The sequence below is a fragment of the Camellia sinensis genome, chromosome 5 (genome assembly GCF_055761805.1).
Source record: "Camellia sinensis isolate YWXY chromosome 5, ASM5576180v1, whole genome shotgun sequence".
Classification (NCBI taxonomy): domain Eukaryota; kingdom Viridiplantae; phylum Streptophyta; class Magnoliopsida; order Ericales; family Theaceae; genus Camellia; species Camellia sinensis.
The window spans coordinates 24,083,162-24,097,673 of NC_138965.1; the positions used below are offsets into that span (position 1 = coordinate 24,083,162).

Sequence of the window (14,512 nt, forward strand, 5' to 3'; positions counted from 1 at the left end):
TTATAATCTTCTCAATTTTATTAAATAATTGAATCAAACCAATAAGTAGAAAGGCAAAAACGTTTAATCTCATGTTTTGTTTTTTTTTCATCTGTTAGTAAAACAATTATCTAAAACATTACTATATAAAATTGATAATGTTCTCAGTTTTAAAATTTGAAAAAAAAAAAAAAAAAAAAAACTAATCACTATGCTTGGTTTCACTTTTCAAAAAATACTTTTCAGAAAATTATATTTTCTTATTTTCCGTATTTTTTTGTTTTTACTAATTTTTTTTAATATTTTAAGTAATTTTTAAAATTTTTAGACATACCTAACTTAGATGTATCTAAAAAGTAAAAAAATTGTGAAAAAAACCTTTTAAAAATTCACTAAATACCCCAAAAAAAAAATACAAAAATTTAATATATTTTTTGTATTTATTAATTTTTTAAAATATTTTTTCACAATTTTTTTACTTTTTAAATACATCTAAGCAAGGTGCAGCTAAAAAGTAAAAAAAAAAATATATTTAAAATTTAAAAAATATTCACTAAAAACAAAAAACACAAAAACCAAAAAACTTGATTCAAAAAACTCAAATCAAATATTCTCAATTTTACTAAATAAACCTTATTGATTCAAAAAGTCTTAAATAAGACCTGAGCTACCATAATATTTATAAATAAGACTTTTAAGTAATTAACTCTTTTAATTTTGTGTAGCACATAAATTGTTCCAGATGAATACAATTTTGTCTACAAGTTCCTTGAATTTTAAATTTGTCATGGAAAAAATGTATGAAGTAAAAAATTTTATCTTCATTTAACACTTATCAATTGTTTCATCTCCACAAATTGTTTCATAAATCCATCATTCAAACACAACATTAACATTATATTTAGATTTTAGAATTGTCACCCCAAAAAATATATAAGTAGATGAAATAATGTAAGGTAGTGTTTTGTTTTAAAAATAAAATAATCATTTCATCATAATACACAATTCCATATTCAATTCAGTAAAAAGAAAATAAATATAGACGGTAAATATAATCGCCATTCACCAATCTAGTAAAATGAACTAGTCTAAAAGAATAACTATTCCATTGGAAGTCGAAAAAAAAAACCATTCAATTCAATTCATCCATAACACATCCATTTATTACTCTCAACCCTCAAACAGGAAAAATAATAATAATAATAATTTACCAAAATCAATTTTACCAATTACAAACAATCTCAGACAAATAAAATAAAAGTGACAAATGCTAACAGGAGGCTAGACAAAAGTGCATCAATAACGTTGCAGCAATTCCTTTTCTAAGAATTTCACAGTTTTCTATTTGACACTAATAAACAATATTCCATTCAATTACGAACAAAAAACATTTATGACTCAGCTGTGACATTTTAAAACAAGAAAGTTTACAAGGAAAGACCATCACAATAAAAGCTGTCAAAGGAGAGAATTCACATGTTCCTCCTGACCACAAAGCCGGGAAAGACAACAATATGTTTTGGGATGCCAAAATCCCCCGGCAACAAATTGCAAATAGAACTATATAACTGCAACTACAAACATAATCGCAACTAGAAACACTCAACATCCAAAAGGCCGACCGACTCGCCAAAAAAAGAATCCCAAACTTCTCAAAACATGGGTTTAGAGAAGCAACAGAACCATACCTGCCACATTAATGTCTGTACCCACGATCTAACACTTTTGGCCTTTGTGAGAAACCATAGCTATTCCAGCAACCCCTTCAGCCACACCTGACTTAGACCGGACCAGTGCAGGACACAAACAAGATGACACGACTCCTGACACAACCCCGACTATTATCCCACTGGGACTTCAATGGCATTAGCTTCCCAGAAGTCCTGCAAATTTCAGATTTACATGCTTCAAAACACAAAGGATGCATACACAATCATCGTGGTTAGAATCTTACGATTCACTATTTGATTCATACGATTTGATACGACTTTCAACAAAAACAATTTGATTCATGCTGTTGAATCTTAAATTGTGCGAATCCTGTGATGCAATTGCAATTTGATGAGGCCTCGTTTGGCAACATCACTTTTTAGCATAAAAGTCAAAAGTCAGTAAAAAAAATCAAAAAACCAACCTCCTATACTAAAAGGTCAAAAATTCTCTTTTCTTTTTACTTTTTGTACATCTTTTCGTAAAAATTAAAAAATCATCTCAAACATATTAGTTTTTTTTAAGATAAATTACAAATATACCACCTGAGATTTACTTAAATTACAAATTACCCCCTATTGTTCTAGAAATTACATTATACCCCCAAAGATTTCCAATTTTATAACAAATAAATCCTTTTATTAATAAATCATCAAGTTAATTAACAGTTTTTAATAATGTTAAAATTTTATTTCAATTAATAATTTAAATAATTTTATTATTGTATAGGTAAACAATTAGAAATTTCACTTTTTCAATTAATTTTGTTAAATAAAAAATTCTGACAGAGAAGTTTTTATAATTTTCCAAACCACGTATTTTAAGCAAACCTCAGAGGGTGTATTTGTAATTTATCTTTTTTTTACATCATATTTTAATCAAAAAGTCAAAAAAATACCAAAAAGAACTTGTTCCCAAACGAGGCCACAGTTTTGTTGGCATAATACATTAAACAACTTAGTTTTTGCAAAATAAAAATAAAATAAAATAGATCATCAATTAATTATATTGATATACATAATTTTATATGTATATATAATTTAATTATATTGATTTCATTTCATTTTGAACATTTTCTATTTTTTTTAATGTATACACATATATTAAATTATATATTAAGCTAAATAAGTAAATCTTACAATTCACAATTCACTATTGAAAAATGTTTGGGGGCCCTAATTCTGTGGCTCAAATGTGGCTCAAATGGCCAAAACGACGTCGTTTTGGCCATTTTAATGTTGTTTTGTACTCAAAACGACGTCGTTTTGGCCATTTGAGCCACATTTGAGCCACAGAATTTGGGCCCTCTACCATTGCTCTTCACTATTTTAACAAAATGATTCACGATTCGATCTGACAACGATGTATACAATGACTAAAATGGTAAAGCATCAAGTAAGTTGCACACACCAATCCAACACATTTTTAATATTATTTCCATTGTATTTTTTTTGAAAATATATATTATATTGACAACCATGTATCCAATAAATATAATTCATCGTAATTAAGTATATCTATTTATCTCCGTCCACAGGTTTGGTTTTTTACTTTCCTTCAGGTAAATGATGGGTTCATTGAATTCATTTTGATACAGTAAGTTTTTTTAGATGGGGTCAATCAATTTTGATATTTATCTATATTTATTTATTTATTTTGATAATTTCTTGTATTTTCATCGGATCTGTTCATTTTAATGTTCAGAATCAATTCTTTTTTTTTTTTTAGATTTATTGTTTTGATTGTCTCGTATAATTTCTTTATTTATTTTGATTTTGATTGCATCTACACACCCTTTTTATTCTATTCGGGTTGCTAACTCAAACAGTAGAGTACTCGGCTAAAATAGTAAAGCATCAATTAGGTTGCACACACCTTCAGCTGAAGTTGAATCCACCAGATGGAACAGGGAGATCACTCCCTCCAAATTGGAACCCTGGTTGGGATGCATCACCAGGTGGCATTGTCTCATCATCTTCCTCCAACCAATATGTCTCAAGAATCTTCACCGCCTTCTCATAAATCTCATTGTTGTCATGACTCTGAAGGTTCTCAATTTTCTCTAAACCATCAGCATCATCAATCATTTGAGCATAGAGATTCACATCTCCAGAACTACCCAAATTCTTCTCCGCTTCACCAACCTTCAGAATGTTTTCAAGCCCCTCTAAACAAACTGTGACAATCCTCGGATCAGGACAAACAAGAAGATCACATAATGGCTTGATACACGCTTGGCTCACAAAATACCTGTCACCAACAATTGAATGAGACCTGCATATTGCAATATAATTGTGGTATACTCAAGACTAGGGAACAAATTTGTATTGATATCATACTTAATTTGATCATGGGTACCACCCGAGGTAGCATTTGAGAGTGCCCAAGCAGCCTCTTTCTTGATATCAAACTCTGCATTTTGAAGTAGATGAACCAGAGGGCCGATAATATTAGCTTCAATCACAGCCTGCACAATTTCAAAAATTATGATCAACCATCATACATAAATGGATGAAAATGACAAATAATATAATTGGTCATGTTTCACATGAATACGGGGCCACTACTGAAGAAATAAACCCGACACAACCAAAAATTATGGCCAGCAAATTGATACCCTCTGATCTCACGAATACCCCACTGCTAAATAAATAAGGGTGAATTACACTAATAGTCCCTATAGTTCGGGGCTTGTGTCACTTTGATCCCTGACTTTTCAATTGTGACACATTTGATCCTAAATTTTAAATCTTGTTCCAAATAAGGACAATTGAAGATATCATTAAATTTTTCAAGGATAAAATCGTCAATTTGATAAAATATAAATTAATTTGACAAAAATAAATGTCAAAGAAATATTTTTGAATTTTTAAAAATTATTTCTACCCACTAAAAATAAAATTATGTAAAATTGATAAATCTTTTAGACTTTTTTTTTTTTTTTACCAAATTAATTTTTATTATGGGTTTGGATGATGATTATGTAAAATTAATTTTTAAAAATTAATCATGTAATTTTTATCAATTTTACATAATTTTATCATTGGTGGATAAAAATAATTTTTAAAAAATTAAAAATATTTTTTTGACATTAATTTTTATCAAATTAGTTTATATTTTATTAAATTGACGATTTTGCCTTTGAAATTAAACAATGGTATTTTCAATTGTCCTTATTTGGAACAAAATTTAAAATTCATGGTCAAATGTGTCACAATTGAAAAGTCAGAGATGAAAGTGACACGAGTCCCAAACTATAAGGGTTGTTAGTGTAATTTGCCCAATAAATAAACACAACAGCCAAATTATGGCCAAAATTACCACTTACCTGAATCTGCTCCTTGTTGCCAGCAGTGATGTTTGAGATAGTCCAACAAGCTTCCTTCTTGATGCTCTTCTTACTAGTACTGGTCAACAGGTTCAAAAGATAGGGTAGTGCTTGATGGTTGATGATACACTGGAGAAATAGAATAAAAATCCATCATCTAGGAGCTAAAATTTCACAGAATTCATAATTGGAACCTAATTTTCCATATTAGGTAACTTTTCTTTGAACTTGACCCAAAACAAAAACAAAACAAAAAAGTTCGCTTACAAAAGACATAAGACAGGTTTCTATAAGGCATAACCACTTTAAAGAGACTAAAACACGAAAACAATTTTAAAATAATCCACCAAATGTCAGTGTTTGAAGGCCGCTACAATAAAAATAAATGGTTTTTTTCTAAGAGCATCTCCAACGGTGCATCAAATTTTTCAGCAAATATGAGTAAAAATTTGAGTAAAAGTTTCATTTGATATCAAAGTGCTCCAACGGAGGTTTTTGAAGCTTCACTAAAACACCGGTCAACAAAGCAGATGACCGGCCAGTGTAAATTTTTCACACTTTTTTGCCTTGAGGTGGTCATCTGGGGGGTCGACCGGTTAGTGTAATTTTTTTACAAATTTTTGCCTTGAAGTGGTCATCTGAGGGACCTCCGAACGAACATCCTGTGGTGAAAATCAAACAGCTATGAACATTGATTTGATGAAAGACACATGGGTCCTTAGTTTGATGAAAGAAAAGTGAAATTCTGGATTTGATACCGATTTGATGAAACCGTTGGAGCTGAAAAAGGAACTATTTTTCATCAAATTCAAATTTAATGATAAATTTGATACACCGTTGGAGATAGTTTAAAAACGGTTCCAAAACTTCAACTCTAATTATGTATTTTTACCTCAATGAAGGATTCTCATAATTCAATTGCTAAAAAAAGCCAGCTAGAATTGAATATCTTAGATGTTCCATACAATCAATTCTAGGAGACCCCACAACATTAGACTATCCAATTATCAAATTCCAATCTCAATGGAGTCTCAAAATTCAAATTGCTAAAAAAAGGGAGTTAGAATTGAATATCTTAGATGGTCATACAATTAATATCTCATCTAGTTATTAATTTTTTTTCAAAAAATATGGTTACCTCCAGCCTTCAATTTACAAAACCTCGCATGTCACAACCAAGTTAAGATTTTTTGACTGGCAATGCACTTTTGTCATCCAAAGCATGCTGCCAATTAGGCCTATTCTAACTGATAGAATAAAGAGTCGAGAAATGTCCCTTGGGACTCAGTTCTACAAAGAGTTTGATGCTTCATTTACAGAGAAGGACGTACAAGTAAATGTGTATAGTTCAGATGGGAGTGAAGAAGACTTCTCAAATGTGTGATGACACGAACGAGGTCCAACAAATAAATAAAGGAACAAAAATAATTAATCATCTAAACCACCAATTCAACTCAACTACCACTAAATTTAATCAGCTAAGATGACACCAAATATAGTCATTCGGATTTTTAAAACTGGCTAAGTGTCAAGAAATAGAAAATTAAGGAGATATAAATATAAAGAAGGGCTTCTGGTTTAAGTTAAACTGACCTGAGCCCTTGCCTGACGAATTTATTACTACTATCTTTTGAACTTTCATCTACTAAGACGACCCTAGAGCACAGCTACTTGAATTTTTTTATCACGTCCTTGAGACTCGCAAGAAATTCAAAGTGACATACATCTGAGACCCTGCCAAATCAAGTTTTATTTTGATATACTATTATTTCTGTATTTCTTAAGTCACTATTGGTTGAGATTTATATGTAATCTTGAGTTTCATCAAGTCGAGTGTTTTGCAATTATTCTTTTTAATCTTGCATAATGCTATTGGTTTAACTTTTTCTGCGGGACTAGTTAGAATTCATTAGTCCTGTCACAAAACCTTTTTTCCCAAACATTTAGTATTCACATACAGCTGCGTTCATAAAAACACTACTATATTCATGAAATATATATCATCTTAAAATTCAAACTATAGCCATTTCCTATGTCCAAAGCCCATAACCTTATATTCTACCCCCTAACCAACCCTGAACCTATAAATTACATGTTACCCTAATACACCAGGAAATAAAAAAAAAATAGAATCATACTCCACAATGTGTAACATATCAAATTCTCTTAATAAGAGTCAAGTGGTTTAAACAATGTATATTGAATTTGAAAATCAAACCATAACCATAATATACATTACTCTGGAAATGCCATACAACAAAATATTTCAATGGTATTATCTTCATTTTGAAATGAAACTAAAGGCGAGCCCAAACGAACAACAAAATAGTTAATGAAAATTTCACAAACAATAAGAACGTCAAAGACCCACGACCTCCAACACTCCCTCCCCTTTGGGAGGGAGCGAGAGAGAGAGAGAGAGAGAGAGAGAGAACACCCAAATGCTGGCCAAGCCCAACTCATGAGAAAAAAATAGCTTGTGTGGAGAGGAGCAGGGACCTCTGCTCCACTGCTTCAAATGGAAGGTACCGACGGCATACTGAGGCAAACTTCAACATTTTTAGATCGGCTATCAATAGTCAAATAGAAAAATTCTCATTGGTTCTATTGACTTGCAAAATTGCTACTCGCACATGTCCCACAAAAGGAAAAGAACGATTTAATATTTAAAATGCAAAACAAAGTCAACTATCTATTATCACACCAAAAAGCTAATAAAAAACAAAATTGATAGAACCCAAAAATGGTTCCTCCAACAGAATAAAAAAAGATTAAAACTAAAAACCAAAGCATTTATAGAAAAATAGTCAGGGAATGAAGTGTACACATTCCAAATAATATGATAAATTTCTCGCAAGTCGCATCAATAAATCAATAAGCATTAAGAGAAAGCAACACATGGCACCATCCAAGTAAAATCCACAAGATATCATTAACAATCAAGAATGAGATAATATGCCTCCGAATTGTCTAGTACCTGAGTTTGCATGTCATCCCCAGTGACAATGTTACCAACTGTACGAAGGGCAGGAATGAGCACTGAAGGGGAGGGGTGACTGACATTTCAAAAAAACTCCGTGTTAAGATACATAACCCATGAAGAATACAGAAGTAATCCACAACTAAATGTACTCAACAACAATATGAAGTAAAATTAAATACTCACAGCATAGTTGTTAAATCGGGATTCGTATCGTGAATCGAAATGACCTCGTACTGAATCGCGAATCGAATCGAATCGTGAATCGTAAAGATTCGGTCATTTTTTCTAAATTACTTAAAACATATATCTACATATTTAGATGTTAAATATATCTTATGAATATAAAATAGTTAGACTTAAATTTATGAAAAATTATTTTGAATGATAATCACGTAGTTTAATAGGTAAGAAGGTAACAAAGGTTCCTATGTAAGATTACCATCTTACCTTTTATTCTTTTTTAGATGTCTTATCAACCATTCTTAATAAAAAAAAAATAACCAAATAGACAAACTATCAATTTCTAAAGTAATAATAATTAATGATATTGATATTTGGACAATAAGTATACATACTTTTCTAAGTAATAGTGAGCAAATAATAAGAAATAATTATTTAGAATCTTTTATTTTAAAACCTAAAACATTTTAAAAGATATAACTGATCTCAGCAATAGATAATTCATAGTTTAACTTTAATTTTAAACATCATTAGAAGATATATTATGATTTTTTAAAGAAAAAAAAAATGAGAAGAAAGGTTAAAAATATGTTGGGTCTGATTAAATCTGATTGGATCCTATTAAAAACTCCATAATTAATAAAATAACAACAAATCATGTATATACGTTAGTTATTTTGGTATTAAACACTACAAGAAGTTGTATTATGTAATTTTCACCAAAAAGATGGACAAAAAAAGAGACGAAATATGTCGGACACAATAATTTCAAAAATTGCATGAATCGTAAAAAGTGAATCGAATCGTGAATCGATTGTGAATCGTACGATTCACTAGAGATTCACTTCCAAAATAGATTCACCCATAGATTCGTATCGATTTTACAAAAATTGTGAATCGAATCGTGAATCGAATCGCGAATCGTAAGATTCTGATAACAGAGACTCACAGTAAAAGCTCAACCAGCCGGGGGCACGCATTTGCATCAATAACAGCTTGAATTTTATCATTTGTACCATCTGAAAGATATGAAAGGGCCCAACATGCATCAGTCAGAACTTCTTCATCATTCGAATGAATAAGATGTTGAAGAGCTGGAAGTGCTGGCTTTGTCTGTCCAATTAAATTGGAAAAAGAAAACAGTAAGAAAAATATAAATTTATAGGTATCAAATCATCAGTGTTCAATACATGAGATAAACATAGTCATAAAGACATGAATGCAGAGTTTCTATAATTGATTACACATTCGCCTCTAAAAACCTTGACATGGGCATAGACAATCTAACCATATCTGTTTAAGAGCTATGTCTGAAGAATTAGACACGTGCGTAGGGAAAATCTCAAGTCCCAAAAAGCAAAATACAAACAGAAACAGCACATCCAAGAGACTGACCTGATCAAAAGCAGGTTGTGGCTTTCCCCTACAGAAGTTTGAAAGAGTCCATGTAGCATTTCTTAACATGGATAGCTTGGCATGCTCATTTAACTGCGCCAGCAAAGGAAGCAACGCTCCATGGCCAAGGACAAGATCACGGCATTTGGCAGAATCCCCAGCAACATTTCCCAAGGCCCATACTGCCTACATGTCCCAAAAAAATAAATCCACAGCCATCAATTGTACTTGCAAACTTAAAATTATCATACTACTAAATTTTTTACTTTAAAACACAATCCAAGAAATTGATAGTTAACATTATTAACAAAAGAAGAAAAAACTTTAAAATAGGAAAGCAAAAGTGTATCTTCGCAAGAATCTACCTGCTCCCTAACATCGTCACTAGAAGAACCAAGAAGTTTCACAAAAATTGGAATAGCCCCATGATCAATTACCACCTTGGTATTCTCAGATGTTCCCGATGCAATGTTTGTCAGTGCCCAAGCTGCCTCAAACTACCAAAAAAAAAACAAACAAAAATTGAAATAGAAAAGAATGTTGAAATAATCTCATTGATGCATTACTATAATAACGATCAGATGAAGGGTAGCATAAAACAGACCTGAAGTTGTGGGAAATCCTCCCTCATAAGGAATTCAACAAAACGTGGAACAACACCAGATTGAATAACTTCCTCAATTGGAGGTCTGCGTTCTGATAAAAACATTAAATTAAAAAATTAACATCTTCTTGGCCACAAAAATTGACAAACTGAATAGGGAAGAAAACACTTTATAAGGACCCAATTATCACCTATTGATAGCAATTTACGAAACTGAGTAGTTGCCTCTAGCTGCAAATTACCATCCTCAGCCCATACACCTGCAACCATTGCAGGTAGATGTTCTAACTGCAATAAACCACAATAACAAAATAAAATGTCACAAGTTCAAGAAAAGATTCCAGATAATCCCAACTAGAATTAACAACGACGAAAATTAACTCTTCCTTTATATATAGATTAGCAGGTGGCACACGCGAAGCGTGTGCAATTCATATAACTAATAATAAAAACAAATAATAAAGAATTTAATATCATAATATGTATGTTGCTTAACTGATAAGTATGTTCTTAATGAAACTCAAGGTCTTGGGTTCAAAACTTGCTTACGTTGTGTATAATAATTTTTTTTATTTTAGCATATATAAAGTTGTCACATGGCATGAGGAGAAGAAGGCTTCACTAAGCCAACTTAAGCCTTCACTTAATAATAGTATAGATTATAATGATTAAGAAATTGTTTGAGAACGGAAAAAAAAAATAAAAAAATAATAAATAATAAAAAATAAAAAATAAAAAATAGTTCAGTACTAAAAATAAAAATAAAAGAGATCCTAAATTGCAACATTATAATGGTATTAAGTTGACGAATGACATGAGTCATACAATGAAACTGTAAGAGAGAGTGATTGAGCATCGTTAGTAGTGTCATCGAATCAGTTTCGATTCATGCCTATTACATTGGCTATGGAAGCAATGTAAATTCTAAGGAGACTAATAAAAAAGTACAGACAGAACAAGAAAGTTGTCCATATGGATTGTATATATTTAGAGAGGGAAAAATCCTATGATAGGGTTGTTTAGAGATATCATATGTTGGATGTTACAGATAATAGGAGTGGCAAAAGGTATATTAATGCGATAAATGATAAATGATGGAGTTGTGACCGCAATTAGATCACCTACGTACAGCAACAAATGAATTTTCCATTACTTTAGATTTAAAATAACACCAAGAAGCAGTCATGAGTGCAAACCTATTTGTCCTAGTCATGAGTGAACTAAGTAGACACAGTTAGGATATTGTCCCATGGTGTGTGTTTTTCGTTTGCGAAAGATATTTTCTGAAAAAGAGGAATTAACACTAAATTATTTTTTTTTTTTTTTTTTTTTGGGGGGGGGGGGAGGGGGACACTGAATCAAAAGAATATAAAATAAGTATGACTAAAATGAAATATATAGAATGTAACTTTAGGCTTTAGTAACAACAAAAATAGCAAGAGATTTGAAGATAAAAAATCAGGACTACAAAAGAATGAACAATTTTATTATCTAGATTTGATTATTAAAAAGGGTAAAGAGATCTCACGTGAAGAGATGTTTCTAGCATATTATGCGATCAACAAATGCCAAATAAATCAAAGGAAAGATTTCATAGGACAATTATAAACCTAGCCATGTTTAATGGGACAAAATGTTGGACCAATAAGAAACAATGAATTAATAAAAGTATAAACTACGGTAATGGATGCTAATATGGATGTTTAGTTAGATCAAGAAAGATAAAAAATTAAAAACAAATACATCATTGAAATGGCATGATATGAGTAGAAGAACCAAGATAAGCTGAAACGTTGAAGTTGTTGCCAGAGAAGAGAGAGTGTGTTTTTTGCCTGGTGTAGTTTGCTGGCTTGATTGCCTTCAAAACCATGTAATGGTTTTCCAAGAAAACTGTGCGTCTGATATTCCAATACCATAGACTGGTTTCTTGGTAAAACCATGGGCTGGTTGTGGGATAACCAAAACCAAAGGCTGTTTTAAATATCATTATCCATGTAACCCAGTGGTGATTTTTCTTGTTCGAGCTCAGGACTTACTAAGATCTTGGTAGATTATGCTTTGCGTAGGAGCTAGGTGTGATTTCCTTCTTTGAAAGGTGTGTTGCCCTTGGGCGTGTAATGAGCTTCATTGTAATATCTCATTTTTTTGGTATAAAATTTGTAACTTACCTACCGAAAAAAAGAACCAAGATAAGCTCATAGAAAACAGACCAAACTGTTCGGTCATGTAAAACAAAAAAAAGCTTAGTAAGACTGATATGATCACTATTAATGGACATGCTATAGGGAGGGAAATGAAAAAAAAAACGATTCTGAAGCGACCCAATTGGATGGGAGACACTAGGTTTTGGTTTGTTTTAAATAACTAACTTTACGAACCCTCGACATGACCAAACCAAAATCATGATAATTTTTGCTAAATCCACTAACAAGTAAGTACTATATGGAACCTAATCTGCGATAACAGCAATTTCCGATTATTTCAACAAGCGATCATGATTATTAAACTTGAAAAACAATAAAAATCATCAAAATCTCAATCCACACAAGTTATTCAGTAAAGAAAGGCCTTAATTGATACCTTTTTTTCGACGGCAGAGGAAGATTGAACGGAGGCAGAGAACTGTTGATTAGATTGAAGGCCTTCACGTCGCTTCTTCTGCAAGCTCTCTTCTCTTTTGTTCTTCCGGATCTCCACCATGTTGTCCTCTCTCCTCCGACGACCTTCCTCGGCATCGACGGCGACTTTGTATCGGTTGCGGCGAACCTCGGTTCTCTCGCTCGGCCTTAGCGACATGGTTGATCGATCGAATAGTAATCACAGGAAATCAAAAACCTAGAGAGAGGAACAATGGGGGAAGGGTTTGGGGGTTTTTGATTTGAAAGGGCGAAAACAGGAAGCATTATATAGGGTTAGAACGATCGGGGTGGGTCGAAGGAAATGGGCACAGATAGGGCGTTAATTACGAAAATGGAATTGAATTTTAAGAATTGTTTGGCGTGTACTATTTTAGTTCATTTTTTTATCTTTTTTTAGTCATATCAATTAATATTTTTTTTCTATTTTTTTACACATCTTTTTATAAAAAATTAAAAAATATACTTATTTAAAACATCTAAAATCACCCCCTAATCCAATCATTACCTAATCAGTACACTTATCAAGAGGTTGAGGGTTTAAGAAAATTTGCAAACAAGTCGAACCACTCAAGTTTCACCTTGAGTTACCGAAGATGTTTGAACTATGGTAGTAATGCCATCCACTAACTTCCCCCATCCACTAACTTCCCCCTCCAGACCCTTAGAATGACTGCTAAAGATGTTTTGGAGCTATCCTTAGCAAAACTAGCATCGCAATTAATTTTGAGGTGACCTTGAATGAGAGGAGTCCACTTCAAAGAACTAGAGACACTAACGCTGTGTTTGATTGGGGGATTTGGGAAGGGAAATGGAAAGGAAAATGGAAATGAAAGGAAAAGGAGAAAGAATTAATAGAATTCCAAATCCCAACTATGTTTGATTGTGTTGGTTATAAAATAGAATTTATGTCCTAAAAGGTATCCTATTTCTTTATTTATTTCTCACCCCCTTTCTTTTCCCATATATTTTTTATTATAACCAAACATAAATAGGATTACATTTCTCATTCCTTTTCCAAATCCCACCTCAAAAACTCCAACCAAACACAGCATAACAGGAGAACCAATTGGAGAATGAATGGGGGCTTGAAGGCCAGAAGATTCCCTCCAAAGGATTTAAGGGTGTATGATTAAAAATCCAATCATTTCTCGCATTCCAAATGCACCAACTAAAAATCGCAACTTTGCCCACCAAATCCAAACTATGATTCTCTAGATTACAGCATTGGTTCATAAGTGAGGCAGTCCATTCCGAAGTCGATTGGCAATGATGTAAGTCAAACCACAATCCCAAATTGCTGCCAAACCAGTCAACTCTAGTCCAAGAGCATTGAAGGAGAATATGCTCAATAGACTCAGCACATTTCCCACAGATTGGGCATAAGTTCAATGGTGCACACTGCATGCAGAAGAGATTTTCTTTGGTTGCCAATCTATTCAAGCAAACCTTCTGTCACGACCCAAACCCGCCCTATAGATTTAGCATCGTAATCGGCCAGTAATCTTGGGACCAAACCCGCCCTATAGATTTAGCATCGTAATCGGCCAGTAATCTTGGGATTACGGAAGGCCTCTGAACAGATTAACAAAATAAAGGGCTAGAGGAAGCAATAACATATAATGTCCATAGTACTGTGCAGACATATATAGGACAAAAAATTTAAAACTTTTATTCACACATATGTGACGTCATAT

At 32.2% G+C, this 14,512-nt stretch overlaps 1 protein-coding gene across 1 annotated transcript; it reads right to left on the bottom strand.

The window, feature by feature from the left end:
- Window positions 1-1,297: 1,297 nt before the first annotated feature.
- Window positions 1,298-13,136, bottom strand: LOC114287243 (importin subunit alpha-2). The gene is made up of 11 exons (XM_028230520.2): window positions 12,760-13,136; window positions 10,371-10,467; window positions 10,180-10,271; window positions 9,941-10,072; window positions 9,576-9,761; window positions 9,130-9,293; window positions 7,995-8,073; window positions 5,018-5,146; window positions 4,029-4,156; window positions 3,565-3,939; window positions 1,298-1,862 (listed from the first exon to the last, which is right to left on the bottom strand). The coding sequence occupies exons 1-10, from the start codon at window positions 12,973-12,975 to the stop codon at window positions 3,567-3,569; spliced, it is 1,596 nt and encodes a 531-aa protein (XP_028086321.1). The 5' UTR covers window positions 12,976-13,136; the 3' UTR covers window positions 1,298-1,862; window positions 3,565-3,566.
- Between the last annotated feature and the right edge of the window lie 1,376 nt (window positions 13,137-14,512).

Bases quoted from the DNA above. Each gene is read 5' to 3' on its own strand.
- LOC114287243 (XM_028230520.2), bottom strand. From the start codon at position 12,975: ATGTCGCTAAGGCCGAGCGAGAGAACCGAGGTTCGCCGCAACCGATAC. The intron at 10,073-10,179 runs GTCTGTTTTATG...TTTTTTTGGTAG, and splicing joins AGGATTTCCCACAACTTCAG to TTTGAGGCAGCTTGGGCACT. The intron at 3,940-4,028 runs GTATGATATCAA...TGTTGGTGACAG, and splicing joins GGTACCCATGATCAAATTAA to GTATTTTGTGAGCCAAGCGT.